The 23906-nt window shown below is 49.6% G+C and overlaps 7 protein-coding genes across 11 annotated transcripts; 3 read left to right on the forward strand and 4 right to left on the reverse strand.

Moving 5' to 3' along the window:
- Window positions 1-95: 95 nt before the first annotated feature.
- On the forward strand, window positions 96-1908 carry LOC136195984 (uncharacterized). Of its 4 annotated transcripts, XM_065985476.1 has the most exons (6): window positions 96-580; window positions 644-706; window positions 760-787; window positions 842-992; window positions 1054-1305; window positions 1355-1908. In XM_065985476.1, the coding sequence occupies exons 2-6, from the start codon at window positions 667-669 to the stop codon at window positions 1757-1759; spliced, it is 876 nt and encodes a 291-aa protein (XP_065841548.1). In that variant the 5' UTR covers window positions 96-580; window positions 644-666; the 3' UTR covers window positions 1760-1908. The 4 variants fall into 4 exon arrangements, with proteins under 4 accessions (XP_065841548.1, XP_065841546.1, XP_065841547.1 ...); XM_065985474.1 differs by having other exon boundaries at window positions 96-706; XM_065985475.1 differs by having other exon boundaries at window positions 96-706; window positions 763-787.
- LOC136196241 (uncharacterized) lies at window positions 1847-3611 on the forward strand. The gene is made up of 7 exons (XM_065985767.1): window positions 1847-1903; window positions 1960-2075; window positions 2138-2276; window positions 2330-2435; window positions 2495-2613; window positions 3112-3201; window positions 3253-3611. The coding sequence occupies exons 1-7, from the start codon at window positions 1847-1849 to the stop codon at window positions 3331-3333; spliced, it is 708 nt and encodes a 235-aa protein (XP_065841839.1). The 3' UTR covers window positions 3334-3611.
- Window positions 3612-7211: 3600 nt separating this feature from the next.
- Window positions 7212-10737, reverse strand: LOC136196050 (SAFB-like transcription modulator). Of its 2 annotated transcripts, none has more exons than XM_065985559.1 (9): window positions 10578-10737; window positions 10434-10527; window positions 10349-10380; window positions 10063-10209; window positions 9560-9969; window positions 9266-9392; window positions 9057-9203; window positions 8764-8911; window positions 7212-8714 (listed from the first exon to the last, which is right to left on the reverse strand). In XM_065985559.1, the coding sequence occupies exons 1-9, from the start codon at window positions 10704-10706 to the stop codon at window positions 7414-7416; spliced, it is 2535 nt and encodes an 844-aa protein (XP_065841631.1). In that variant the 5' UTR covers window positions 10707-10737; the 3' UTR covers window positions 7212-7413. The 2 variants fall into 2 exon arrangements, with proteins under 2 accessions (XP_065841631.1, XP_065841630.1); XM_065985558.1 differs by having other exon boundaries at window positions 10262-10380.
- Window position 10738: 1 nt separating this feature from the next.
- Window positions 10739-12353, reverse strand: LOC136196068 (glycine amidinotransferase, mitochondrial-like). The gene is made up of 2 exons (XM_065985587.1): window positions 12217-12353; window positions 10739-11938 (listed from the first exon to the last, which is right to left on the reverse strand). Exons 1-2 carry the CDS (start codon window positions 12220-12222, stop codon window positions 10790-10792), a joined length of 1155 nt encoding a protein of 384 aa, XP_065841659.1. The 5' UTR covers window positions 12223-12353; the 3' UTR covers window positions 10739-10789.
- Window positions 12344-18595, reverse strand: LOC136196060 (WD40 repeat-containing protein SMU1-like). Its single transcript, XM_065985578.1, has 11 exons — window positions 18013-18595; window positions 17744-17954; window positions 17488-17692; window positions 14389-14576; window positions 14187-14327; window positions 14040-14135; window positions 13858-13985; window positions 13679-13805; window positions 13426-13632; window positions 12585-12737; window positions 12344-12525 (listed from the first exon to the last, which is right to left on the reverse strand). Exons 1-11 carry the CDS (start codon window positions 18039-18041, stop codon window positions 12427-12429), a joined length of 1584 nt encoding a protein of 527 aa, XP_065841650.1. The 5' UTR covers window positions 18042-18595; the 3' UTR covers window positions 12344-12426.
- On the forward strand, window positions 18069-18995 carry LOC136196083 (leucine-rich melanocyte differentiation-associated protein-like). The gene is made up of 4 exons (XM_065985602.1): window positions 18069-18193; window positions 18252-18512; window positions 18559-18712; window positions 18771-18995. The coding sequence occupies exons 1-3, from the start codon at window positions 18084-18086 to the stop codon at window positions 18704-18706; spliced, it is 519 nt and encodes a 172-aa protein (XP_065841674.1). The 5' UTR covers window positions 18069-18083; the 3' UTR covers window positions 18707-18712; window positions 18771-18995.
- On the reverse strand, window positions 18721-23891 carry LOC136196049 (ubiquitin carboxyl-terminal hydrolase 8-like). The gene is made up of 19 exons (XM_065985557.1): window positions 23763-23891; window positions 23563-23707; window positions 23422-23507; window positions 23305-23358; window positions 23164-23239; window positions 23027-23102; window positions 22907-22965; window positions 22753-22850; window positions 22532-22700; window positions 22373-22480; window positions 20580-22322; window positions 20082-20318; window positions 19800-20027; window positions 19575-19744; window positions 19430-19519; window positions 19248-19377; window positions 19167-19197; window positions 19030-19118; window positions 18721-18956 (listed from the first exon to the last, which is right to left on the reverse strand). The coding sequence occupies exons 1-19, from the start codon at window positions 23855-23857 to the stop codon at window positions 18885-18887; spliced, it is 3756 nt and encodes a 1251-aa protein (XP_065841629.1). The 5' UTR covers window positions 23858-23891; the 3' UTR covers window positions 18721-18884.
- Window positions 23892-23906: the final 15 nt, after the last annotated feature.

The raw sequence follows: 23906 nt of genomic DNA on the forward strand, positions 1-23906 counted from the left end.
CAATGATAGACTGAGGTGTGGGTAAGAAAAAAAAGAAACCGAAACAGCGACGCCCCATACGACGTCGAACCCGACGTCAACTTGATAGGAAAACGCACGTGGACTGATTAGTGCGGACGTGCGACGGATGCGATGGAAGCGTTCTTCTATTCGACGCGGCTTCGTCAAGAAAATTCTAAGCTGCCACGACCAAATTTAGTCGTTCGCTTAGCTTCCTATATTTTGTTCGAGCCAGCTGGCCCACTGAATATTTGCGCCGCGTGGGCGGCGGAAGGGACATTCTCCACTTCTTTGCATTGCAGATGATCCGATGTCCAGTGCTGACGTATGCGCCTGTTTCGCGCCGATCCCCGACTGCTGGTGGAATTAACCTCGCGGTTCGCTTTGGAGTCAGTTCTCTTTTCTACATAGGGTCCTGTCCGCAAACAGTTGCACTTCTCGAAAGAAATGCCCAACCGACAATGAGGACATGGAACCGCGGTCGCGCTAAAATAACATCCTTTGGGCATTGACGCCGGAACTCCGCTCCAACAACATCTCCGTTCTGCAAAAGAGACGTCTTTTCGACGGCTTTGGCGAGGTAAATTGCACTCGTTACTCTTTTCGACGCACAATGCGTGCATTATGGAGTTTCGTGGCGCAGGGGAGAAGGTCAATTTTGATGCGATGGCATCAGTAGTACCCACTTGGTATGCAAATAATAAACGTAATTAAACGCATGACATCACTAATACTCGGTTGCTCATTCCATTTCTCCAGCAGAGGACCCCCAGTGCATAAAAGGCAGGTAGAACGGCACTGGAAATCATACGACAACTGAGACTTGTAGTCGATCTCGCAGAACCGTACTCATAATGATCTTCATTGGACTCGTTTTGCTCGGAGTTATTTGCACAAGCAGCGACGCTGCATCTCTACCGTTTCGGCGTTCTGCAGACTCTCCCAGTTCGGAAAACGCCACGGTCTCCACCTATGAGAACTCCACGCACGAGGTATCTCGCTCGCATTGCCGGTTGCTCTTCCAACGTCTAATAATCCGATATCGCTTCTAAGGCTCACAAGTGTCATCCAAAAATGTGCAATAGCCATTCGTTCATACTGACGACGCAAAACGCGAGCGTCGCGTTGACGTGGAACGCCGATGCGAATAGCGTCGCGATGAACGCCGACGGCAACGTGTCGCGAACGAGCGTGTTTTATGCGAAGACCATAGGAAATGACCATGTCGCTTTTTCAACAAACAGATTGGAGAAGGGCAAAAAAAAGTTCCTCGCCGTCGACGAGAACGGAGCGTTCGTCCTCGATGTGAGAAAACAATTAATTACCAAGAAATAATTATTTACGAGTGAAATAGGATGAGATGTCCACTGAATTTCTTCATTTTCGCGACTCCACATTTCCGTTGGACAATTACATTTTTTTTGCTGTTCGAAAATCGGTATCGGAATGCTATCTTGTCAGGCCGGGCCGTTCGATGCTGAAAGTTCCCGATTTCAGCTATTGCGGTAACGCTTGCGGAATTTCGCGTCTCTTTCGCGGTTGCACTGAAGGTAGTCTCAAGAGAATCATTCAGAATCCGTCCAACTGGTTCCAAAGAAAACCGGTTCGCGGTACCAGTAGCGAGGACCTTCGCAATTACTGTCATCCCCTTTTGGACACGGAGACGTACGATTGTTGCGGCTGCAATACAAGAGGAGATGCTCCAATTTCACCCAAGCTGAAGTCTTTGTTTGATCAAATGCCCAAAATTCCTTGTTAGCCTTCAAAGACTAAGTAGTAGAATTTAGATATTCAAGTTTTTGACGCACGCACGCATGCACGCACGCCGCGCGCAAAAGTAGCAAAAATGTGGTACTACAGCATTAATTATTGTGGCAAGCAAAAAATAATAAAAATACGCAGTGTGATAAAAGGTGTTCAATTTCGTAGTCCGGGTCTAAATCACGTGACGTTGCTCAGTTGTGTTCCACTTCCGCACTTCAACGTTCGCTCGCTCGAAAGCAGTCGCCGCTTAGCGCCTCTGCCGCTACGGTGACTCGTCGACAGCCTGCGCATCGACTTGGCAACGGATACTGGTACGAAAGAACCCGTTTTCGCCTATCCCCGAGCCACGTGGTCCTAGCTCCCTCTCTCGCAGGCACAAATCGATCGAAAAAGCGTCTTTCGAACGAACGAAGCAATTTAGACTGGAGTCGCAAGACGAAGAAAGGAGCGAAAGAGAGAGGGGCCCCCGCGGAGATCGACGCTCCGGTTGGAAGGGACTCCGGGATTACGTGGTAAGGTTTAGATCGAGTTTCTGTTAGGCGAGCGGGAGCTGTTTACTTTTCAGGATGGCCAGCGTGGTTTTCGGATAAGAAAGAAACGGCGCACGACACTAACTGTTCATGAACAGTTAGCTAATTTTTTTTCGAAAAAGATGGAGAATAAAGAGCCATGTGAGTCTAGGCAATACAGTACATAGTGTGCAGATACCTATTGGGGAATGGGCGTTTAGATGATTTCATCGTTCGAAAGCAATTCGAAGCCGAGCCGAAAATTCAAATTCAACCGAAAAAATTATTTGATTCACGTAGCCGACGCTTTCCTCCGGCCTTTCACCGAATTGTCTGCGCGGTGAGCTGATTGCCTCCTAGATCTAATTCTTTTGACTCCGATGAAACCAATGTCAGGGTTCTGCCAAGGATTTTTCTGTATGGGAAGGGGGGTCTGGGAGCAAAGCCATAACGAAACGTTTTTGGGGAGCGTGGTTACCTTACCTATATAAAAAATTCTCCTAACGTTGAGAAAATTACAGAGTTCTTAGAAAAGCATCGAGTGTTTTCTCTATGCAATTTTGACTTTATTGCTTGTCTCTAAGACCCCAGTCCTTTACTGAACTTTTTACAGTAGTATGGGTCATGGCCGACCCCTGTGGGCAGAACCCCGAACCATGCTAACAGAAGGGGGGGGGGGGGGGGGGGGGGGGTTGGCATTCTCGCGAGATGGCATACAGAGAGTAAATGAATTTTTTGTCAGCTTCTCTGCTTGAAACTTTGCACACGTTAAAGATCATTTTGGGCCTTTGGGCCATGAAACCGAAGTAGACAACGCTGACATTCTCGCCATACATAGATGATGGCGCATAGGCCGCGACACCTTCTAAAAACTGCAATCAACAATCAACTCTTTCGTCTTGGAACAGCAGAGCCCCCCCGAGCGATGGTAGCATTGATCATTTAATCAGAATGTAGCTGATGTTCTGTATTTTTTTAGATACCAGTTCATGCGGGGATTGACGTGGACTCGGAAGACGCGTGTGAACGAAGAGAAAATGAAGCTGTGCTGTTAGTGTAGCTATATGAATCTCGTCGTTTTTATAGTTTTCGTTTGCATGCTTTTTCGTAGTGTAGGCGCACAATGCACGCGCGCGAGCAGGACTCCGTAGCGCCGCGCGCTCTCGGAGCCCTGCCTCTCGATGCAGATAGTGGCGCGCGCTTTCTCGCAACGCTCCGGCTTGCGACAACGTGCGTTACTGTCTGCATCGAACGCCCAGATACAGTTAGAGCCGCTATGCAAAAATTTTTATTGAAAAGATCCCTGATATATATGCAAATAAAAGCAAAAAATATCTATTATCGTATACAGTCTTCTTCACGCGGGGAGGAAGGGAGTCATGCTCCCCCTCCCCGCGTTGCTCGTCTCCCCCAAAAGGAGGAGACGAGCTCGACTCACCTCCCTCCCAATAAGGAGAGAGGCAAGTCCGGCGCTCCATTGTCCTCGGCGTCTTCTTCGGCGCTCCTTGTCCTCTTCTCAACTCACTCCCATTGAGGAGAGTGAGTCGGGACCTAACTTCCCCCCAGGTCCAAGGGGTGTGACATACTCCCATGTCATCCAGGGCCGACTTTCACCCAAGCGGCAAGGGGGAGAGCGCATTAGACGAGTTAACCTCCAGCTCCCAAGGAGGTGGGATCACCCATTCATCCCGCAGGTTGAGGCCTTCAGTATACCCCTTTAAGGCCCAAAGGGGGTACCCTCGCCACCGGGGCACGGGGGGAGTCATTAACCCAAGACCCGGGAGGACCGCGATTTTGCCCACAGCGTCTTGCCCAAGTGGGGGATGGTAGTTATCACTCATACCACCAAGAGTAGGGCCGCTCTATCGCCCCGGCAGAGGTGCGGCCGCTTTTCGCTCTTGGCCCGGAGGGATGGCTGCGTCTGCCTCGTCGGATTGGGGGAACGACTACGCGACAAAACAATTGATAATGAGGAAAGAAAATGAAGTACCTTGACCATAGATATATTATATATATCTATGCCTTGACATGACTGGAATGTGGCGATCGATAGCACGTGCTTTGCTTTTTTTCTGTACTGTAGGCCTCTGGCTTTCGTTGGTAACAAAAATCCGGTAGCAGGAGGATTGGTGAAGAGTAGGAGTTGCTTATAAGCGACGAGAGAAGAGCGGAGAGCGCGCCGGGGAGAGCACAAGCTGTGGACGACTGCTTTGCACGAGCGCTTCTAGGAAACGAAGAAAGAATGTCAATGAAAGCGATCGCGAGTGCGTGCAGTGTGAGATTGCTTACCGGCGAGAGGATGCAGATCGCGCGGAAAGCGTGGAGGAAAGGGGCGGGGTCGGTTGCGTTGCGTTCGAGCGCTCCGTTTCGTGTTTGCACGCTGAAACGAAACTGCTTCAATGAAAAAACGCCTAAAGTCGGTGCTGTGGTGCTTACCGATTAGCTCAGTTGCCGTTTTCACTACTTTCGGCTCGGGGCGCCCATTCGAAGCGCTTTTCTCAGCTCTAGGAAGCTCAATGATGGTTTTCCGCAATCCCCCGACGGACAGACAGCTTAAGCCTCTCTCTTCTCCGCGTCAGAGCGAAGGCCAAGGGACAAACGGGCCGTGAATTTGCGTGAAACGGGCTCTTGCATACACGCATGCGTTTTCAAGGAGCCGGAAGCCGAACGGGACAGCGCGTGCATGGACCGTTGCTCGGCTTCAGCCTCTCGTGCTTCCTTCCTAAAAAATAAACCAATGTAAATTGTGGTCGCTTAGAATAGAATACAAAGCTAAGTCAATAAAGTAACGACATTGATCATAGAGCTCAAGTGACTGAAAGCAGCATCTTGTCTATTTTTATACACTACTCTTTGGGTAAGAGATTGGGGCGGGCTGTAGTGTGACTAAGCAGGGCTGCTCTGTATGACCAGATATAGAAAAACGCACTCTACGAACGCTTCTTTTAGCTTGAAGTATATATATGTAGCGGCAGAGATTATAAATTCACAACAAAAAATACGTAAAAAATAAGAATAACTTTTTAAAAAGGTAACACAAACACAAAATAAACCGCTGTTAATTAAACTCATACGTCCTTCCACCTAAACCGTGCGGGCAAGTTAGCGGCCTGCTGCATGGACTGCTTCTCGGCCTGCAGCGCGGCCTGAGCCTGTACAGCCTTCAAAATGTCGCAGCTTGTAACCATTTCTTTGAGTTTTTTAGATTCGTCGAGAGCGATCTTGTACTTGGTAATATTAAAGCTGCTCAAATCCTTCGAATCGGGAAGCCAATACTCGTTGTTTTGATACGAGACCAAGAGATTTTCTTCTTCGAACTTGATGCTGTTCCAAAAGTACTTGGCGATTTGACAATCCGCCGATGAATCGTTAATAGGGCACGCTTGTAGGGAGCCGTTCGAATCGAGTCCCAGGTGAAATTTGTGGCGCTTCAATAGAAAAGTACCCTTAGGCCCGGTGCACGCGCGAAAGCCGCAGAAGGCGTGATCAGACGAATTTTTATAGACGAGCTCTCCCGTCTTCTCGACGCCGAGACACAAGGTCTCGTTCTCGTTTTCTCCCCGCACGAGAAGAAGAATTCTTGTGTGAGATCGGAAGTAATTGACGCAGGCGTAGACGCCGGTCAATTGGAGGACGAGGCAAAAGAGGAAAAACGTAGAAGTCATATCGTCGCCGCGCTCTATGTAGCTCTCACTCAAAAGTTTCGCTTTGATTTGGAGTCAGCACGTTTCGCCTCGTCTTTTATAGGTTTCAAGTTGGAGTGGTGACGTGGCGGAACTAGGTTACGATTACGTCAGGAACGGCCGCGGGAGGGAGACGGCGAAAGGAAATGAAGATAATGAGAAGCAACCGGGATAGGATGCGAAGGAGTTCCTTCGGTGTTTATATTGGATCGTCGGAATAACTAAGGGAAGCGAGCGAAAACGAGAGAACGACATATCCGAGCGTGAAAATAGCTCGCTGGATGTCCGACCGCGAAAGCCGCAGCGCCCGGCAAGCCACTCGATCTGGGGCTACGCGAACACGTTTCACGCTATACGAATTTGGATTCGGAGTTGACAATGCTCTGTTGTGTATTTCTTTGAGGAGGTGTATTTTCTTTTGGAAAGGGTTGAGGTTCACGGGGAAACCTGAGGTCAGTTACCGTTTATGAATAAATTCAATGGGAAATAGCTGCTTCATGACGCGCAGCGTGTAATTAATTGATAGGGGGAAGAGACGGGGTGGCGGGAGAGTAAAGTAATAGTAGAGAAAATTTTCGTAGGAAAATTAAGTTCCAGAGTCCCACACGGGTCCCACACGGGCACATCGTGACTAGCAACGTGGGTTCGACGATACGGTAGTCCCCTCGCATAAGAACTACACTCTATCTATTGTTTAGAAATGTGGAATATCGAGTTTCTACGCTGTGACCGTGGTATCAAGGTACAGATACTGATACGAGGAACGTGCGTCTAGTACGAACTGTGGAATCTACCAAGACTACGAGTTCTAAGGCGCGACACTATTACTGTAGTCTAAGTTGTCTTAGGTCACCGTTTAGTCTCAGAAGGCTTCCGCATAGCAAGTCCTTCTGCTATCTATTAGGCGAATGAATGCAGCTAAGTATACTATCGGTAACGGAGAAGTGACGTTGGGAGGACTTGTACGACTACGAGACGATCGAGGGGCCCCCGCTCCTTTCTTACGCAAGCGAGCCGGTGATCGAAGCCGTGACGGACTCTTTAAAAGACTCCTTTCGTGTCTCTCTTCAGGTTATGCTGCTGTCGTCGACGCGTCTAGCTTCGAGAAAAGACATTTCGTCGCGGGCGAGCATCTTCTTGCGCATGCGAAGCGCAAAAGAGGGAAATAATATCGGTTGATTATTATTTGGTCACTCGCAGTCCTATCTTCGGCGATATCTAGTACGTGGTAAGGAGCTAGAAAAAATCGTTCATCTAAAATTTCGGACCGTGACGTCATAATTAATTAATTTGCACAACGACTTTTTCGTCCTTTTTTCTTACAGTACATGACTTAACGTGCAGCAGAAACAGCACAAAACAGCTAAAACAGTCGCCAAAAGTCGTCTCGAACTCATTCATCACGACAAGAACGCGCAGTCAAATAGGACAAAAAAACCCCCCCGGGAAGATGGCGTTTACTTCCTAAACGCGCCGCCGCCGCCGCCGCCGCCGCGCGAAAACGACGACGAAGACGACGACGAATACTGTCCACCCCTACGACCCCGCTGAAAGTCGTCGATCAGAGCGGGATTCATATGCGACATCACCAACGGCGGACCCCCGAGATCCGCGGAACCCCCGCCGTAGCGCATGGACCCTCGCATACCTTGCGCGGAGGAGGAGGAAGACGAGGAAAGACCATAGGCGGCACCACCGCCACCACCGCCGCCGCCCGCAGACGGCAGCGGCGGTGGCCTCATGGCTCCGTGCTGATACGAAGAAGGGACCATCGAGGACGAGGAAGAAGAACCTACGCCCCCATCTAAACCCGATTTCTGCCTATGGTGATAACGAGACGACGTTGAGGACGAAGACATGGGAGCCGGTGGTCCTTCCATATCCGCCCCAGCCCTTCGTCTTCCTCCGACGCGCTCGCGTTCATCTCGGCTGGAGCGCTTATCGAATTGAGCGCCGGATCCCTGCAACGCCTGGAGCGCCGCCATCGCTTCGGGATCCGTGTTGAGACCTCGCGCGGCGCTCGCGAGCCGATTCAGAGTCTCTAAGTCCAGACCAGTGCTTCCGCTTCGTTTTCCCGTCGTCGTCGACGACGACGACGCTCCGCCGCCGCGTTGAGCGATGCGATGCAATAGTTGACTTTGACTTCGTAGTAACTCCATCATCTCCAATCCATCGCCGTCGCTTTGACGACGTCGACGCGCATCTCTCGACGACGACGACGGCGGCGAACGACTTCGTCGTCTCGACATTTCCTCCTCGCGTCGACCTTGTTGTTGCCGATGACGCAGTCGATTCGGAGGCGACGTCGACGGCGGCGGCGGCGGAGACCACGCCCCTCGCGTAGCGACGCGCTTCGGTTCCGGTTCCGGCGACGGCGGAAGACGACGTCGACGCGGATTGACGTCAAACGGATATCTTTCTCTGTGGTGATATTGAGGTGGCGGCGGACCGCGCGGCGGCGGCGGCGGACTGTGACGTCGCTGATTAGGAAAACGAGATCCGCCGCCGCCGCCGCCTCGACCGCGATAACGATCATAAACGGGACGATTTGAATAGGGGGAACGAGATCGAGATCTTTGCTGCTGTCGCGACGGCGGCGTCGATAGGCGTCTCGTGAAACGAGGACCGCGCGGAGGCGGCGGCGAGGGAGAGGCGCGCTTCTGCGGCGGCGGTGGCGGCGGCGGGGGCTTGGGTTTCGCGTAGTGGCGTCGTTGAACGGGAGGTGATCGTTGGTGGTGATAAACGGATCGTTTCGGCGCTGAAGTCGGGGGAGTTTAGGAGAGCGGTACGCGTACGCGTGTTCTGACCTTCGGGTTTTTTGCGTTCGGCCGCCGCCGGCGGCGGCGGCGGCGGCGTTTTCTGTCGCGAGCGCGACGAGATCGACGACTGGCTTTTCGCGGCGGTCGATTCCTTCGCTTGCGATGCGACAGGCTTTTTCATCTTGTCCAGTTTCACCTACAAGATCGACAACGACATTTAATAATAGAAGTTTCGTTGAAGCATATAATACCCATGTATTATCAGAGGGGGATCCTCTAACCTTTGGAGAGGGTAGCTACTATCTGTATGTACTTGGGAGAGGGGATTATATTCTACTGACCTTCTCAACGAGAAGTATTCTCCCGTGTAATTCCGATCGGTGTATGTGCTGTATGCAACTCGTCGCCTGCTCTTCCGTCTGCATCGTAATGTAGCCAAAGTGCTTCTCCCTCTGCTTAGGACTGGCGACGATCTTCGCCGAGACGACCTTGAGATTGCGAAGGAGACTTTCCACGAGCTACTTACACGATATCTAGTTCGTCTATTTACCGTTCCGTATTTGCTGAAAACGGTTTTCAAATCGTTGGCTCGCGTCATCGTCGTAATGTTCTTCACCCAGAGGGAACAGCCCACGTTCTCCTTCCGAAACATGGGCCCTATTCGTTCGCCGCCTTTCCTAGCAAAACGCAGAACGCCATCACCAAGGGCCCACGCTAGCAGCTCCCCCACCACACAATACTAATTAATTATTTAATTATTTGTTCTCTCGTGGATCCATCGTGTGTGCGCGAGACTCGGACACCGTGGTCGAGGAACCAGCAGTTACTATGTCGTATGACGAACCTGGGCTCGTTTTTCACCGTTGAAATTTTATCCTTTTTCTTTTCATTATTGCTATCAACAGCTGAAGAAGGAGGAGGAGGAGGAGGAGAAGGAGGAGGAGGAGGAGAAGGAGACTTCTTAGAAGGAGGATCATCAGTCTTTTCCGACGTCACTTCCACGGACGACGTAACCTCCCCCTTTTTTTCTTTCGACTCGTTCGACGTCGTGACTCTCAACGTCTTCGTTGCCACGGTTTCAGTCTCTTGATGATGCATCTCTTCGTCGAAATCGAGCTGATTCATCTCGTTCAATTCCTCTTCGATAGCGCTACTGCTTGGATCCACACCGCCGCCGCCCTCATTATTATCGATCGACGCCGCTGCTTCAGGCGGCGTAACATCGTCGTCGTCATCATCATCATCATTCTCTTCCTATATTCAAGAGAAGTCCGGGGGGAAAAGAGGATCGCACCTCGTCATATATCCGGCACAAACACAGTCGGCCAATATAACTATTTTAATTACTTTGATTTCATTTTCCACGTCCGAGGATCTATTACTATCGGCGGCGGGCCGCGATTGCGTATCTAATTGGCCGCCGTCGCTTCCGCTTGTCGTTTCGTCTTCGGTTGCCGTGGCAACGGTGGCGGTGGTAGCGGCAGCGGTCGCGACCTGAATACGAAACATCCGCCTCTTTTGCATATTCGATCCAATGACGTCACACTTTTTCGGACTCGTCCACGAAAGGGGGCCCCCCCGCCGAACCCGAACTTTCGTTCGCCTGTATACGTTCGAAAACGAAATTTCTTACCGTATCGTCGTCCTTTTCCGTCTTCTCTCGACCTGAAAGCGTTCGATATCGACGCGAGTTCGGGGGGCCACGTGATCGCGTGTACCGTCTAAATAAGGGCTCTTGCGCTTGATTCGAGGCTTCGACGCCTTCGTCGACGTCGCTTCGTCGATCGAAATCGATCCTTCGTCGACCAAAGCCTAGTATTTCGTTTACACGAGGAAAGATCGAGGGGAAGGGAGGGGCGTGCCTTGGCCAATCGGGCGACGAGAGCCGGTTTCGTGCCCGTTTTGTCCAAGTTGCGATTGCCGAGCGCCTCTCGAAGGTCGACGACGCGATAGTCGCCGAGTTTCTTGCCTTCAAGCACCACAGACTCCATTTGTAGTTCGACGCATGCGTCAAGCAATAAAATAAGACGATACACATAACATAAGATTTTCTGACGTCATAACTAGTTAACGATCAGTCGAATTGAGGAAAATACGACTCGAGCGTACCTCGTCGACGGATATCGCACGTCCAGCAGTGAAACCCGCCTCCGAACGAATTCGCGTGCGGCATGTCGACTAAAATCGATTGAATGCCCAAAGAGGCGAGGCATTTCTGCAAAGGGACCTCGTTTCGTCCGACGATCGCTCTCCTCTCGTCGAGCATGAGGATGTTCATCGAGAGCCATTTCGACGACATCCAAAGCGGATGTTCGTCGGATAGAACGGACGGCGGCGGTTTGACGACTTTCCAACCGGCCTTATAGAACATATCGATTTCGTGGCACGGCCTATCGGGATTCGACAGGACGACGCCGGGCCCGACGGCGAGAAACGTCGCGTCGATGTGCATGGGATTGGGATCGCGAAACGAGAGCGCGTGCACGCGATACCGCTCGCCGAGATGACGCCGCATCCACTCGATTCCAAACCGATTGGTCACCTGGCTGCGCTGAACGAAGATATCGCGACCGCAGCGCATGAAATCGGCGGCGTCGAACGCGGGCTCGTACTCGGTCGTGACGAACGAACCCCGGGCGGCCAATCGATGCCGATCGCTAACCGATTCAATAGGATAATCGAGATCGTAGAGTTCGTTCGACATCGTCGGCTTGGGAGCGGTCGTCCAACGAGCGCCGCGTCCAAAATAATCCTTGATGAGCGAACGATAGGCACGATATTCGAAGAAGCGACTTCGCCACGCCATCGGCGCTTCGATGATCTCGTCGCCGACGACGATCATGAAATCGCGCGGCATCGCCGCGTACATGCCCGACGATTTGAAGTCGGGCGTTTCGTAGACGAAACTCCAATCGACGACGTCGGGTCGACGAACGACGACGCCTTCGCTCGCGAGTACGGCGCAGAAGTTCTCGACTTCGATTCGCGCTCTGTCGACGAATTCGCGCGGGAACGATTGGCCGCCGCTTTTCGCGTACATGGGCCAATACCGTTCGGACGTGTTCGCTTTCACTTCGACCGTGAACGGCGGAACGCACGCGTTGTCGACGCGACCGACGACGATTTCTTCGAGGGGATCCCATTCGTTGTGACTGCACACGGCGGCGGGCGCCGCCGTTGCCGCCGTCGTCGCGCAAAGTCGTCTCAGTCCCGAACGCAATTTCTAAATCGAGACATCGACTTTTAGTACACGCGTAAACGGAACTAAAAGCTGCGGGGAAAAAACGAGGGGCGCGTCCTATCAAACGTATGACGTCACAATGGTTGCCTAACTACGCGGTCGGCCTGCACTTTTGTACGTCAATTCCCTAACGGAAATGAATGCAAAGGGTTTCGAAAGTAACAACGAAAAAAGGCCGCGCGAATGCGGGACCGGGTCGGTCACGAGTATACAGGAAAAAAGAAAAAAAAAACGATTTTTTCCTAAATCTTACAACGTACCAGCATAGTCCAGCGACCGTTCAAAATTCAGCCCAGCGCGAGTAAAGACGGTTTCTCGATGAAGGAGAGAACAGCAGCTTCACAGAAAACGGACAAAAAAAAGATATCCGGGGAAAGACTCCAAGAGAACAACGCAGACGTAATATTATTTAATTAAATGATTAATGATACAGTTGGCATTCTGCACCGTATAATAATTCTTACCAGACATCAGGGCTTCCATATTTTAACGAGACCGTCTTCGGCGTACGTCGCTATGATGTTCTGATGAGGATGATGCGTGAGACCGATGACGTCCTTCTCGTGTATCTAAAGACATTTGCCCCCAAGGTGACGCGGAACACGTCACTTGACAGTTTCTCACGCACCGTCACGGTTCTTTCCAATGCGCCGCTGGCCATGCTGAAACAATAGAGCACCGCGTCTTCGCCGACGCAGTAAATCCATCCGCCTTTGGGGGAGACGATCGACGCGATGAAGTCGCCGCCTTCTCGCTTGCCGGAACTGAACGTCTTGCAAACCTGAAACAGAAAAATTACAAGGGACTGGCCAACTGTTCTCTCCTGTAATAAATTACAGTGAAATTACAAGAGACTGGCCAAGCGACTCTCTTGTAATAAATTACAGTGAAATTACAAGAGATTGGCCAAGCGACTCTCCTGTAATAAATTACAGTGAAATTACAAGAGATTGACCAAGCGACTCTCTTGTAATAAATTACAGTGAAATTACAAGAGACTGGCCAAGCGACTCTCCTGTAATAAATTACAGTGAAATTACAAGAGACTGGCCAAGCGACTCTCCTGTAATAAAATTACAAGAGATTGGCCAAGCGACTCTCTTGTAATAAATTACAGTGAAATTACAAGAGACTGGCCAAGCGACTCTCTTGTAATAAATTACAGTGAAATTACAAGAGACTGGCCAAGCGACTCTCTTGTAATAAATTACAGTGAAATTACAAGAGACTGGCCAAGGGACTCTCTTGTAATAAATTACAGTGAAATTACAAGAGACTGGCCAAGCGACTCTCCTGTAATAAATTACAGTGAAATTACAAAAGACTGGCCAACCGACTCTCCTGTAATAAATTAAATTATTAATTGAACTACCAAAGAGCCGATGCGTATAGAAACAAAATGAAATGGCAACGGCTCTTTGTATAAGAATACATACAACAATTTCGTACGTAATAACGAAGTGTCTTACCTGACCCTGCATGTTAATCACGTAGACTGTACTGGATCGATTGCACACGACAAACCGATCCACCGCCTTCGGCAAACAGTGAATCGAATAGATAGGAACGTCGACGCCGGCTTTGGCGTCTGTCGTCGCCGACGACGAAGCGGAATCGGCCGTCATTTGCTCCGACTTGACGGTGCTTTGACACTCCGTCGTTTTAAGATTCCAAACCTGTATAAATATACGCGAAAAATCGTAAATAAAACTTCTATCTCACCTTGACCGTTCCATCACTACTCGCGCTGACCACGTGATGACCGTCCGGTGCGAACACGGCGTCGTTGACGAACGACGCGTGACCGCGAAACTCCTTCAAAGTCTTTCCCGATTTGAGACCGTGAATTCTAAAAGAACGTCACACAACATGCCTCATCACATTTTTCATATATATAATACCTAATCATGTGATCAAACGACGCGGTCAATAGTTGACTCGAGTCCTTGGTGAACGAAACGCACGTGATTCCCTTCGTGTGAGCGCGCTCGAATCGTCGCAAGCATTGCCCAGTTTGAATTTTCCAAACCTGACGTGCGACGATCGATTAGAATTTTAGAAATATATTTTTTTATTGTTTTACCTTCAGTTTTCCGTTTTGATCTCCCGTCGCCAGCATTTCGCTATCTCGACTGAAAGCGGCGCACAACACCGACGAATCCATCATCATGAAATTATCCTATAAATTCTAATAAGAATAAAAATACGTGCATGTATAAATTTCGTTTACTTGGGCTTGATATTTGAGATCTTTTCGAATTTTTCCCGTTGTGAAGTTCCACACTTCGACGAAGCCGTCTACACTGCCGGTGACGAGATATTGGCCGTCTGGCGAAAATTTGGCGCACTCCACGTGCGACTTGACACCAAACTAAAAAAAAGAGAGAAAGTCCCTTCAGATTTATTAAAGATATAGACTTTTTCTTGAGTGCCTTAATCGTTTTGTTCAACTGCGCGGGACACGTCTCCTCCTCTTCGTCTTTCACCGAGGCTCGTCCGCGAAAGACGTCGATGTTCGTGCCCGGCGGAAGGAGGCCTTGATGCTGTTGCCATTTCAACGCTTGGCCTATGAGCGCGAGAAGACGAGACGGAGCGACGACGGAAACCTCGTCGGCTAAAGCTAAGAAAACAAATAATTAAACAAGTGTTGAGAAACTGAGAATTTACTTCTTAAAAGAAACTGTAAAGAAATTTCGAACAAAAGCATCGATTTTCTACGAACTGCGTGTTCGAAGTTCACGAACGTAGTTCTATATTAGTTAGGATACGAACGTAGTTCTATATTAGTTAGGATACGAACGTAGTTCTATATTAGTTAGGATCTTAGCATATTTCACTTGGCGCCGGCGCAGCGCGCCGGTGCCCAGTGAAATATGCTAAGATGGGTGTGGTGGGCGGGGGCGGCGGCGGGGAGGATGGCGGTTAGTTTTTTTCGCGATTTTCTCGGCCAAAACTAACGATTGGTCGTTCCCATGAATCAAAAAAGTTCTGTAACCCAACAATCTACTAGACTAGAAAGAGAAACAACCGAATCGAGTCGAAAGCACCAAAATAGCGCGATTTTCCGATCGCATCGCGGTTTTCTCGCCCAAAACGAACGATCCGTCGAATCGACGCGATCGAAACGCTTTAGAATTGCATTTTCGTTTTAAATAGTAGAAGAAACGACTAAATTGCGCGAAAAAGGACCAAAATATCGCGATTCTTAGTCTCCCACGCACAAAATGTCGTTCTTCTCACACCTAGTTCACCGCTAGTGCGAGATAGCCGCTCTAATGGCTATTCTAGGCATGCTTGGTCCCTTGAAGATCGATGTCGGAACGACTAGCTTCGATAAATCTGGAAATTTCGAACAAAAGCATCGATTTTCTACGAACTGCGCGTTCGAAGTTCACGAACGTAGTTCTATATTAGTTAGGATACGAACGTAGTTCTATATTAGTTAAAATCTTAGCATATTTCACTTGGCGCCGGCGCAGCGCGCCGGTGCCCAGTGAAATATGCTAAGATGGGTGTGGTGGGCGGGGGCGGCGGCGGGGAGGATGGCGGTTAGTTTTTTTCGCGATTTTCTCGGCCAAAACTAAAGATTGGTCGATCCCATGAATCAAAAAAGTTCTATAACCCAACAATCTACTAGACTAGAAAGGGAAACGGCCGAATCGAGTCGAAAGCACCAAAATAGCGCGATTTTCCGATCGCATCGCGGTTTTCTCGCCTAAAACGAACGATCCGTCGAATCGACGCGATCGAAACGCTTTAGAATTGCATTTTCGTTTTAAATAGTAGAAGAAACGACTAAATTGCGCGAAAAAGAATCAAAATATCGCGATTCTTAGTCTCCCACGCACAAATGTCGTTCTTCTCACACCTAGTTCACCGCTAGTACGAGATCGGCAGCCTAATGGCTTTTCAAGACATGCTTAGCCCCTCGAATTCTACCGAGATCGATGGTGGAGCGACCAGCTTCGAAAAATCTGGAAATTTCGAACAAAAGCATCGATTTTCTACGAACTGCGCGTTCGAAGATCACGAACGTAGTTCTATATTAGTTAGTTAGGATACGAATGTAGTTCGATATTAGTTAGGATCTTAGCATATTTCACTTGGCGCCGGCGCAGCGCGCCGGTGCCCAGTGAAATATGCTAAGATGGGTGTGGTGGGCGGGGGTGGCGGCGGGGAGGATGGCGGTTAGTTTTTTTCGCGATTTTCTCGGCCAAAACTAAAGATTGGTCGTTCCCATGAATCAAAAAAGTTCTATAACCCAACAATCTACTAGACTAGAAAGGGAAACGACCGAATCGAGTCGAAAGCACAAAAATAGCGCGATTTTCAGATCGCATTGCGGTTTTCTCGCCTAAAACGAACGATCCGTCGAATCGACGCGATCGAAACGCTTTAGAATTGCAATTTCACTTCAACTAGTGGAAGAAACGACTGAATCGCGTGAAAAAGGACTAAAATATCGCTATTCTTGGTCTCCCACGCACATAATGTCGTTCTTCTAACACCTAGTTCACCGCTAGTACGAGATCGGCAGCCTAATGGCTTTTCTAGACACGCTTAGTCCCTCGAATTCTACGGAGATCGATGCTGGAGCGACCAGCTTCGATAAATCTGGAAATTTCGAACAAAAGCATCGATTTTCCACGAACTGCGCGTTCGAAGTTCACGAACGTAGTTCTATACTAGTTAGGATCTTAGCATATTTCACTTGGCGCCGGCGCAGCGCGCCGGTGCCCAGTGAAATATGCTAAGATGGGTGTGGTGGGCGGCGGCGGCGGCGGGGAGGATGGCGGTTAGTTTTTTTCGCGATTTTCTCGGCCAAAACTAAAGATTGGTCGATCCCATGAATCAAAAAAGTTCTATAACCCAACAATCTACTAGACTAGAAAGGGAAACGACCGAATCGAGTCGAAAGCACAAAAATAGCGCGATTTTCAGATCGCATTGCGGTTTTCTCGTCTAAAACGAACGATCCGTCGAATCGACGCGATCGAAACGCTTTAGAATTGCATTTTCGTTTTAAATAGTAGAAGAAACGACTAAATTGCGCGAAAAAAACAAAATATCGCCATTCTTGGTCTCCCACGCACAAAATGTCGTTCTTCTAACATCTAGTTCACCGCTAGTACGAAATCGCCGCTCTAATGGCTATTCTAGACACGCTTAGTGTCTCGAAACTTACGGAGATCGATGCTGGAGCGACTAGCATCGAGAAATCTCGTAATTTTACTTCGCAGTAATTTTATTTCGTAGTAATTTTTTATTTTTACCACGAAGTAAAATTACATTTCTAATCAAAGATGAGGGTTCTATAACGGCGTGCGTTGCACGTGATACGCACTACGGATACTACAGTATCCGTGACTAGACTATTTGAGCCGTTTCTGTGAAATTACCGAAACCATGGGTAGGCTACTAGGGTATGATAAAACACGTTTCGAAGGTATGAAATACTGAGTCTCAAGTATGGAAATATTCGATGGCTCAATTTTAATCAATAAATCTAAATCTAAATTATTATTTCTCACCGTTTGCTATCGTTATTCGACGCTTATCCTTATTCGTCCCTTCCGGATACGCTTCGCGCGCGTCGAAGTAGGATCTCGCGAGAAGGTTTTCCAAGTGAAGATAGCGCTCCGGTTCCTGCTGTTTGATCAGCAGCATCGGATCGGTTTGACGCAGGACGCTGCGAGCGGCGCCCAATTCGCGCAATTCGATCAATTCGAGTATGATCTGATAGTCGACGCTGTACTGTAACGCGATTTTCGGGGTTTTTTCGCTCACCTGTTCGTATAAATCGACGAGAGTCTTGTCCGGGAGGCGTAGCGTTTGTATCGTTTGAAGAACGACGTCCCAGTGGCCCTGTTGAATGTCGCCGAGAAACGTTTCGACGCTGTCGACCGTGTTTAGGGTCACGCCGGTTTCTTCTTGGAGAACGGCAAGCGTTCGCGTTAGATTGTTCTCCTTCAGATATTGCTCGATGAGACGAACGACGCTGTGGGGATTCATGACGCGTTTTGGAGGCGAATCGAAGCGCTAGAACTCGTACTTACTCGGTGCTTTCGACTTCTAACGCCGCCATGCTTTTGCACCGTGGCCCGCGCGCTAGGTGAGACAGGAAGCGATGAAGCGAGTGTCACTCGCCTATCGAGACTTGTCCGAAATCCCGCGCGACTTTTGCGACAATCACGGCGCGGACGTCGAAGAACTGGACCTCAGCTACAATCGCATCAGGTCGAAAAAATCTCCGCAGAAGAGAAACGTCTCATTATCTATCCCTCCCCCCGTGCAGCGATTTGCGTCCGCTGAGCGCGCTCACTCGTCTCAACACGCTCGTGCTCGACAAAAACGATTTGACGGCGCACGTCCTATTGCCGTCGATGCCCGCACTCCACACGCTCTGGGTCAATCACAATCAAATCGAGAATCTGAGCCTATTCGTCGAAACGATCGCCGCCAACTGTCCCAATTTGCGCTTTCTCTCGATGATGAACAACGCCGCGGCGCCGAGCTACTTCAACAAGGGAAGCGTGCAAGATTACAATGATTATAGGTGAGACACTGAAACGTCATGAAGGTATTTCTATTGATTCTATTAGGTTTTACGTCATCAGTCGTCTTCCCGATTTGGAAGTGCTCGATGACGTGATCATATCGGCTGACGAGCGGGACGAAGCGAAGCGGATATACGGAAAACGTCGAGTCGCTTCGCGTGCCGGACCCGGCGAATTGAACGCGAGGAGGTGAACAAAGGTAACGAATTCTGAAAAAGAGGAGAAAACAGACACCAAAAGGGGGGATTTTTCTATAGAAACTCTAGCAATGTGAAGAATAAAGACGTTTTTGCTATACTACTTTACACATGATTTCGCGCTTTTTTTTTTCTATGAATGTACCTCTCTTCGTATATTTTTCTCAGCTCCTTTTATGCTGTTCTTGTTAGCCTGGGGGGCTGAAAATTGCATGACGTGTAGAATAGAATATAGGCTGCCCGAGACTAAAAGAAAAATTAAAAGCGTCAAAATTGTCATTGCGAGCGACGGTCTAAGGTAGCCTAATATCGCTCTTACTTTCACTGAGCCCACGCTTGCTTCCTTGACAATGTGATCATCAAAGGAGTGCCACTTCGTCGAGTAGGAATTCTTGCAGAAGGCCGTGTCTAAAAAGAACGTAAATACACAGAAAAGAAAAAAGATTGTCCTATTACAGTGGCCTCCTGTCATGGTGCCATAGTGATTCTATACAAACATCAGTAGGACTAAGATAGAAAAGAGAATCACATACGCACCGATACTCCATAGAGATTGTAAGGAGATTGAGTTTCGGGGCCTTCGATGTAATTTCTCATATCCAGACCCGAAACGGGAAAATCGACCATCGTTTCTAATTTCTGACGCCAAAGTCCTTTATAAGAAAATCTAAAAGAAGCGGCGTGAAGCGAACGCGTGAATTGACGTCATATCCTATTGCCTTTTCAAATGAATCAAAAGTATCGGAGGCAATTTCCAAATGTCCAATTTCTTTCTCGCCTTTCTATACTTCTTGCAATTCGAACACAACCTAGACGAGACGCCAATTCATTTTTTTTTCTAGTCTCAACCCCCTTTTATCGCACCACTTGTCCTCGCCGCTCACTTCTTCCGCGGCGGTGAACAGCTCCAAGCACTCGGCCAACGAGCAATTTTTTCGACTCGCCTTCAACGGTAGGGACAAGTACATAAAAGCCTCAAAAGTGACCGACTTCTTTCCGCAATACGAACACGCTACCGTGCTCTTAAACTGACCCTATAACACAGAATTCAAACACACGCAACGTCTCTCTGAGTCCTAATATTCTCACCTGAAAAAGATCGACGATTATAGACTGATTTCGTCTCAGATGATTCTCCCACGATATCCGCGCCGCTTGCTCGTCGGTCATGTCGCTATTGTCCTCTTCCTCGATGTACGGCTTGTCTCGCACGGCGTTCAAATCCTCGTGCAAACCGTCCAACAAAAAGGCGAGCAACTCCTGCGAATCCTGCTGGTCGTAGCCGGAAAATTGCGGCGCAAAACGACTCATGGCCAACTAAAAGAAAAGATTGATGGCATGCATTTATTATTTCCTCTAGTCCTTTTTTACTTTGAAGTCTCTCGGTGTGATTGATTTGAATTGGCCGCTCCACAGGGCCTTGCACACTTCGGCGAATTCCTCCGCTATGCATCCGCCCGAGCCGAGCGGATTCGTCTTGTTGATGAAGCGACGATACTCGCCGCCGAGAAAACGTCGCGCGAGCGGCGTCGTATTGTTCAAACATTGGAGAATCGAACTCATGAAACACGTGTTGCCCATGTTCTTGAGCCCAGTAAGACAATAACCCTGAAGAGAGAGACTGAGATAAGATGGATCCCCTCCCCCCTCCCTCTTGCGTGTACGCCAATCAAGTGAGCCTTTTAGATCTTTGAAAATGATTCGAATCATCGTTTAAATAGACGGGAAACGCTCCCAAGGACCCCTCCCTCATTGAACAAACCCTTCACTTCAGATGTTTTAATATAGAGTAGGAGCCCTCAAATCAAGATACGTAAAGCCCATATATGACCCTGATTGACGTCCAACTCTATGCCCTTTCTCTCTTACCACGTTTCCGTACACCGGCGCTAAATTACGTGACGGCTTCGCTATCGCTATTGGTTTATTCTCTCGATTCACCGTCGGTATTGCCTGTCTCGGTTTATCCGATCGATCGACCGACGGACGCGGCTTCGTCATCATCGCTTCAACGACAGATTTCGGCAGCGTCCAGTATGTCGTCATGGTATTATGATCCTTGTAGTAGAATCGATTCGTTAGGCTATCGTGACACTTTTCCCAGCCGCGCGGCAGATAGGAAGGCGGCGGAGACGTCGGCGCCGCACGAAAATGCGCCGACTCGGGATTCGAAAAGACGGGCGGACGCGACGAGACGAACGTGGAAGCGCGCGAATCCGACGATTCGCTTTTCGGAGCAATCGGCTTGGGCTGCGACGGGCGTGCCGGAGCTGCGGACGGCGCGCCGCTCGTTGGCGACGACGACGTCGACGTCTGCTGTGGATTCTGTGAAGGACGAATCGAGGAAGACGCCGTCACCGGTGGGGTCTCCGTCTCCGCTGGCGTTTCAGGATCGCTCTTAATCGATGGAGGAGTAACGGGGGACTTGGGTGACGTCTGTGGAGCTGGTTTCGCGTCTGGAGTCTCCTTCTTCGTTTGTGACGGTTTCTGCGAAGCCGGCTTTGGTGCAGGTGCCGTCGCCGGCGTCGAATTCGGCAGAGCCGGAGGCTTGGGAGCCTGAGGAATCGACCTGGAGACATTAGACGCCGACGAAGGCTCTGCGCCGCTCGCAGAGGAAGGCTTTGACGCTGGCATCAAATTCTGAGGTAGTACAGTCTTCGCTGAACGCGCTGCGACGGAAAAATTCGTTGCTACAGCTCTTTCCTGTGGATTTTGAGGAGTAGAATGCGCCGGAGCTGGTGGATTTTGCGGGGTAGAGGGCGCCGGAGCCGGTGGGGTGGAATGCACCGGAGCCGGTGGCGTCCCTTTACTCACAGACGGCATAGTTGACGTTTTTATCGCTTGCGACGGAATGAGGTTGACGCCGGGCGACGGCACTGTCGATTGCGTTGGCGTTCGGTTGCTTGAAGCGGCAGGAAACGTTTGCGAGGGTTTGGATTTGGCGTCGGGCGGCGGAACGGTCGGCCGCAACGGAGTTCCGTTGTTCGGAGCAGGAAACGTTTTGGCGGCGGCGGCGGCGACGACGAAGGAGGACCCCCCGTTGACATTCGGTCCATTCGGCGCTGAGACGACCGGAGCGCGTGGCGGCGTCGGAAGCGTCGGCGCTGGTGGTTGGATCGTCGGTTGTGGAGGAGGCCGCTGCGGTGGCACAATCGGATTGGATGGCGCTGGGGCAGACGCTGGAGCAGGCGCTGGGACAGTCGCTGGAGCAGGCGCTGGGACAGTCGCTGGAGCAGGCGCTGGGACAGTCGCTGGAGCAGGCGCTGGGACAGTCGCTGGAGCAGGCGGAGCGGGAGGTATAGTAGGCGTTTGCGCGCGAATCGTGGGTTGGGGAAGAGACGCGTTATCTGGAAGTCCATTGGACGCTGGGACGTTTCCTTGAGGTATTCTAGACGCCTGTGAGAGTTGAGCTGGTTTGGAGAGACGAGATGGGATCTGGGGCGTCGGTTTGGGCTCCGGTGGCGTCGGCGTCGGCGGCGGCGGAGGCGGCGAAGGCTCTTTCTTCGGCTCAATAGGCGGTTTCGGCTTCGGCGGCTCTTTCTCGTCTCCAGGAAGAGAAGGATAGTCGAATAAATCGATTTTAGACGACGAAGATTTCGGCTTGTTTTTGATCTAAAAAAATTGATTCCACGACAATCTGCTCAATTTTTAATAACGATTACCTTAGGAGGATTCGGATTAGTGCAATAGGTTGGATAATGAAAGAGCCAGCTTTTGAATCCACCGTCCAGAAGTTTTGGCTCCAACTGTAACTCAGCTCGGCTATCAAACTAAAGAGAAGTAAGCCAATCGATTGGCCCTATCTACTGTATTATTTCTACCTTGTATATAGCATTCTTAAGATTTGTCACTGGGAGACTGGGATTGGCGTCGAAGAGTTTTGCCGTTGTATTGCGATCCATCAGAATGACGTGATCAAAGTCACGACGCGAGTACCACAACTCGCAATATTCCTTTTTGATGTTCTTAAGAATGACGCCCGCAGATATCCTAGAATAGTCAGTCAAAAGATCTCGTGTCGCCAAGTGACTCTAATATTTACCCGGAAACTAATAGGTGTTCTGGAACGTGAACGATAGAATCGAAACGAATGCGAGATCCGGCGAATTCCTCTTCAGAGCGCGTGTCAAAAATCAATAACTGGGGAACGTATCAAATTAATTAAGTAATTAATTAAAACGAATTTAATTTCTCACCTTTGCATTGCATTTCATTAGATGATATAGCTCTTCGCAGCTAACAATTATAGGAGCCTCTATAAAATTCAACCACCCGTCTTTTTTAATTAATTATTTAATTAAATTAATTAGTCTCGCCTTTTCTCGTCACTAGATGTCCATTCGAAATGTCCTCTGTCGCAATCTTTGGCTGAATCAACGTATCACGACCAATCTAATAAGAGAAAAAAGTCTCAAAAAATAAATACTTTTTTCGGATAAATAATCGCTCTCACCTTTAATTTCTGATACACTTCCGACGACGACGTCGCCACCGAAGCCGATCCGTCGGGACGAGCTCTCGGCTCATCCCTATGAGAAAATCGATTGAAAATTAATTAATTAAATAATTATTTCAATTTTTTTAATTCTCTTACTTGTCGTCTCGCGCTCCGTCGCCGTCCGAACGATCCGTTCTGAGCGCTTGGTACCTACGAGAGTCGATATTCATTCGAATTCTAGTTTTCTCGCGAAATATGTAGCGAAAGAGAAACCGTTTCGCGAGACTCTTGGAGAGTCGTTCCGCTTCTCCGAGTGCGATCATCACGTTCACTTTCTCCAAAACGACTTCGATCGATTTCTGGAGCGCGAATAAACGTTCGGGGAAGCGTAGTCTAGACGAATGGGCGTGGCACCTTTTCCTTCGCGTAGAGAGCCGACTTGCGAATCGTTTGAAATAGAGACATGCAGCGCATGTAGAGTATGTAGCCTTTCTCTTCGTCGCCCGAGGCGACGTTTCGCGCCGCTCCTTCGTAGAGTTTCACGGCGGATGAGGCGAGACTGTCGCGCGAGAAAACGACTCGATGGGAGGCTCATTCGAAACGCGAAAGCGTACATTCGGGGATTCGTGGTCTTTTTCGTGTCGGCGTTCGACAGCCGATTCAAGTCTTCCATCGTTTTGCCGAGATATAACGGTTTGACTACGGCCATCTTCGGATGTGTGTTGTACGGGACGCCAGTCCTAGAGCCCTATAAATAG

This window comes from Oscarella lobularis, chromosome 15, assembly GCF_947507565.1.
Source record: "Oscarella lobularis chromosome 15, ooOscLobu1.1, whole genome shotgun sequence".
Lineage (NCBI taxonomy): Eukaryota > Metazoa > Porifera > Homoscleromorpha > Homosclerophorida > Oscarellidae > Oscarella > Oscarella lobularis.

Bases quoted from the DNA above. Each gene is read 5' to 3' on its own strand.
- LOC136195984 (XM_065985474.1), top strand. From the start codon at position 625: ATGGAGTTTCGTGGCGCAGGGGAGAAGGTCAATTTTGATGCGATGGCA. The intron at 788-841 runs GTAGAACGGCAC...TCGATCTCGCAG, and splicing joins CCCCAGTGCATAAAAGGCAG to AACCGTACTCATAATGATCT. The intron at 993-1,053 runs GTATCTCGCTCG...ATCGCTTCTAAG, and splicing joins ATGAGAACTCCACGCACGAG to GCTCACAAGTGTCATCCAAA.
- LOC136196241 (XM_065985767.1), top strand. From the start codon at position 1,847: ATGTGGTACTACAGCATTAATTATTGTGGCAAGCAAAAAATAATAAAA. The intron at 1,904-1,959 runs GTGATAAAAGGT...GACGTTGCTCAG, and splicing joins AAATAATAAAAATACGCAGT to TTGTGTTCCACTTCCGCACT. The intron at 3,202-3,252 runs GTAGCATTGATC...GTATTTTTTTAG, and splicing joins CAGAGCCCCCCCGAGCGATG to ATACCAGTTCATGCGGGGAT.
- LOC136196050 (XM_065985558.1), bottom strand. From the start codon at position 10,706: ATGGAGTCTGTGGTGCTTGAAGGCAAGAAACTCGGCGACTATCGCGTC. The intron at 10,381-10,433 runs GTACACGCGATC...GAACGCTTTCAG, and splicing joins CAAGAGCCCTTATTTAGACG to GTCGAGAGAAGACGGAAAAG. The intron at 9,970-10,062 runs GTAATTAAAATA...TCTTGAATATAG, and splicing joins ACGTGGAAAATGAAATCAAA to GAAGAGAATGATGATGATGA.
- LOC136196060 (XM_065985578.1), bottom strand. From the start codon at position 18,041: ATGGCGGCGTTAGAAGTCGAAAGCACCGA. The intron at 17,693-17,743 runs GTGAGCGAAAAA...GTCGACTATCAG, and splicing joins TCGTCGATTTATACGAACAG to ATCATACTCGAATTGATCGA. The intron at 13,986-14,039 runs GTAAAACAATAA...GTCGCACGTCAG, and splicing joins ATCAAAACGGAAAACTGAAG to GTTTGGAAAATTCAAACTGG.
- LOC136196083 (XM_065985602.1), top strand. From the start codon at position 18,084: ATGAAGCGAGTGTCACTCGCCTATCGAGACTTGTCCGAAATCCCGCGC. The intron at 18,194-18,251 runs GTCGAAAAAATC...CCCCCCGTGCAG, and splicing joins CTCAGCTACAATCGCATCAG to CGATTTGCGTCCGCTGAGCG. The intron at 18,513-18,558 runs GTGAGACACTGA...TGATTCTATTAG, and splicing joins CAAGATTACAATGATTATAG to GTTTTACGTCATCAGTCGTC.
- LOC136196049 (XM_065985557.1), bottom strand. From the start codon at position 23,857: ATGGCCGTAGTCAAACCGTTATATCTCGGCAAAACGATGGAAGACTTG. The intron at 22,481-22,531 runs GTAGAAATAATA...ACTTCTCTTTAG, and splicing joins TTAAGAATGCTATATACAAG to TTTGATAGCCGAGCTGAGTT. The intron at 22,323-22,372 runs GTAATCGTTATT...CAATTTTTTTAG, and splicing joins CTAATCCGAATCCTCCTAAG to ATCAAAAACAAGCCGAAATC.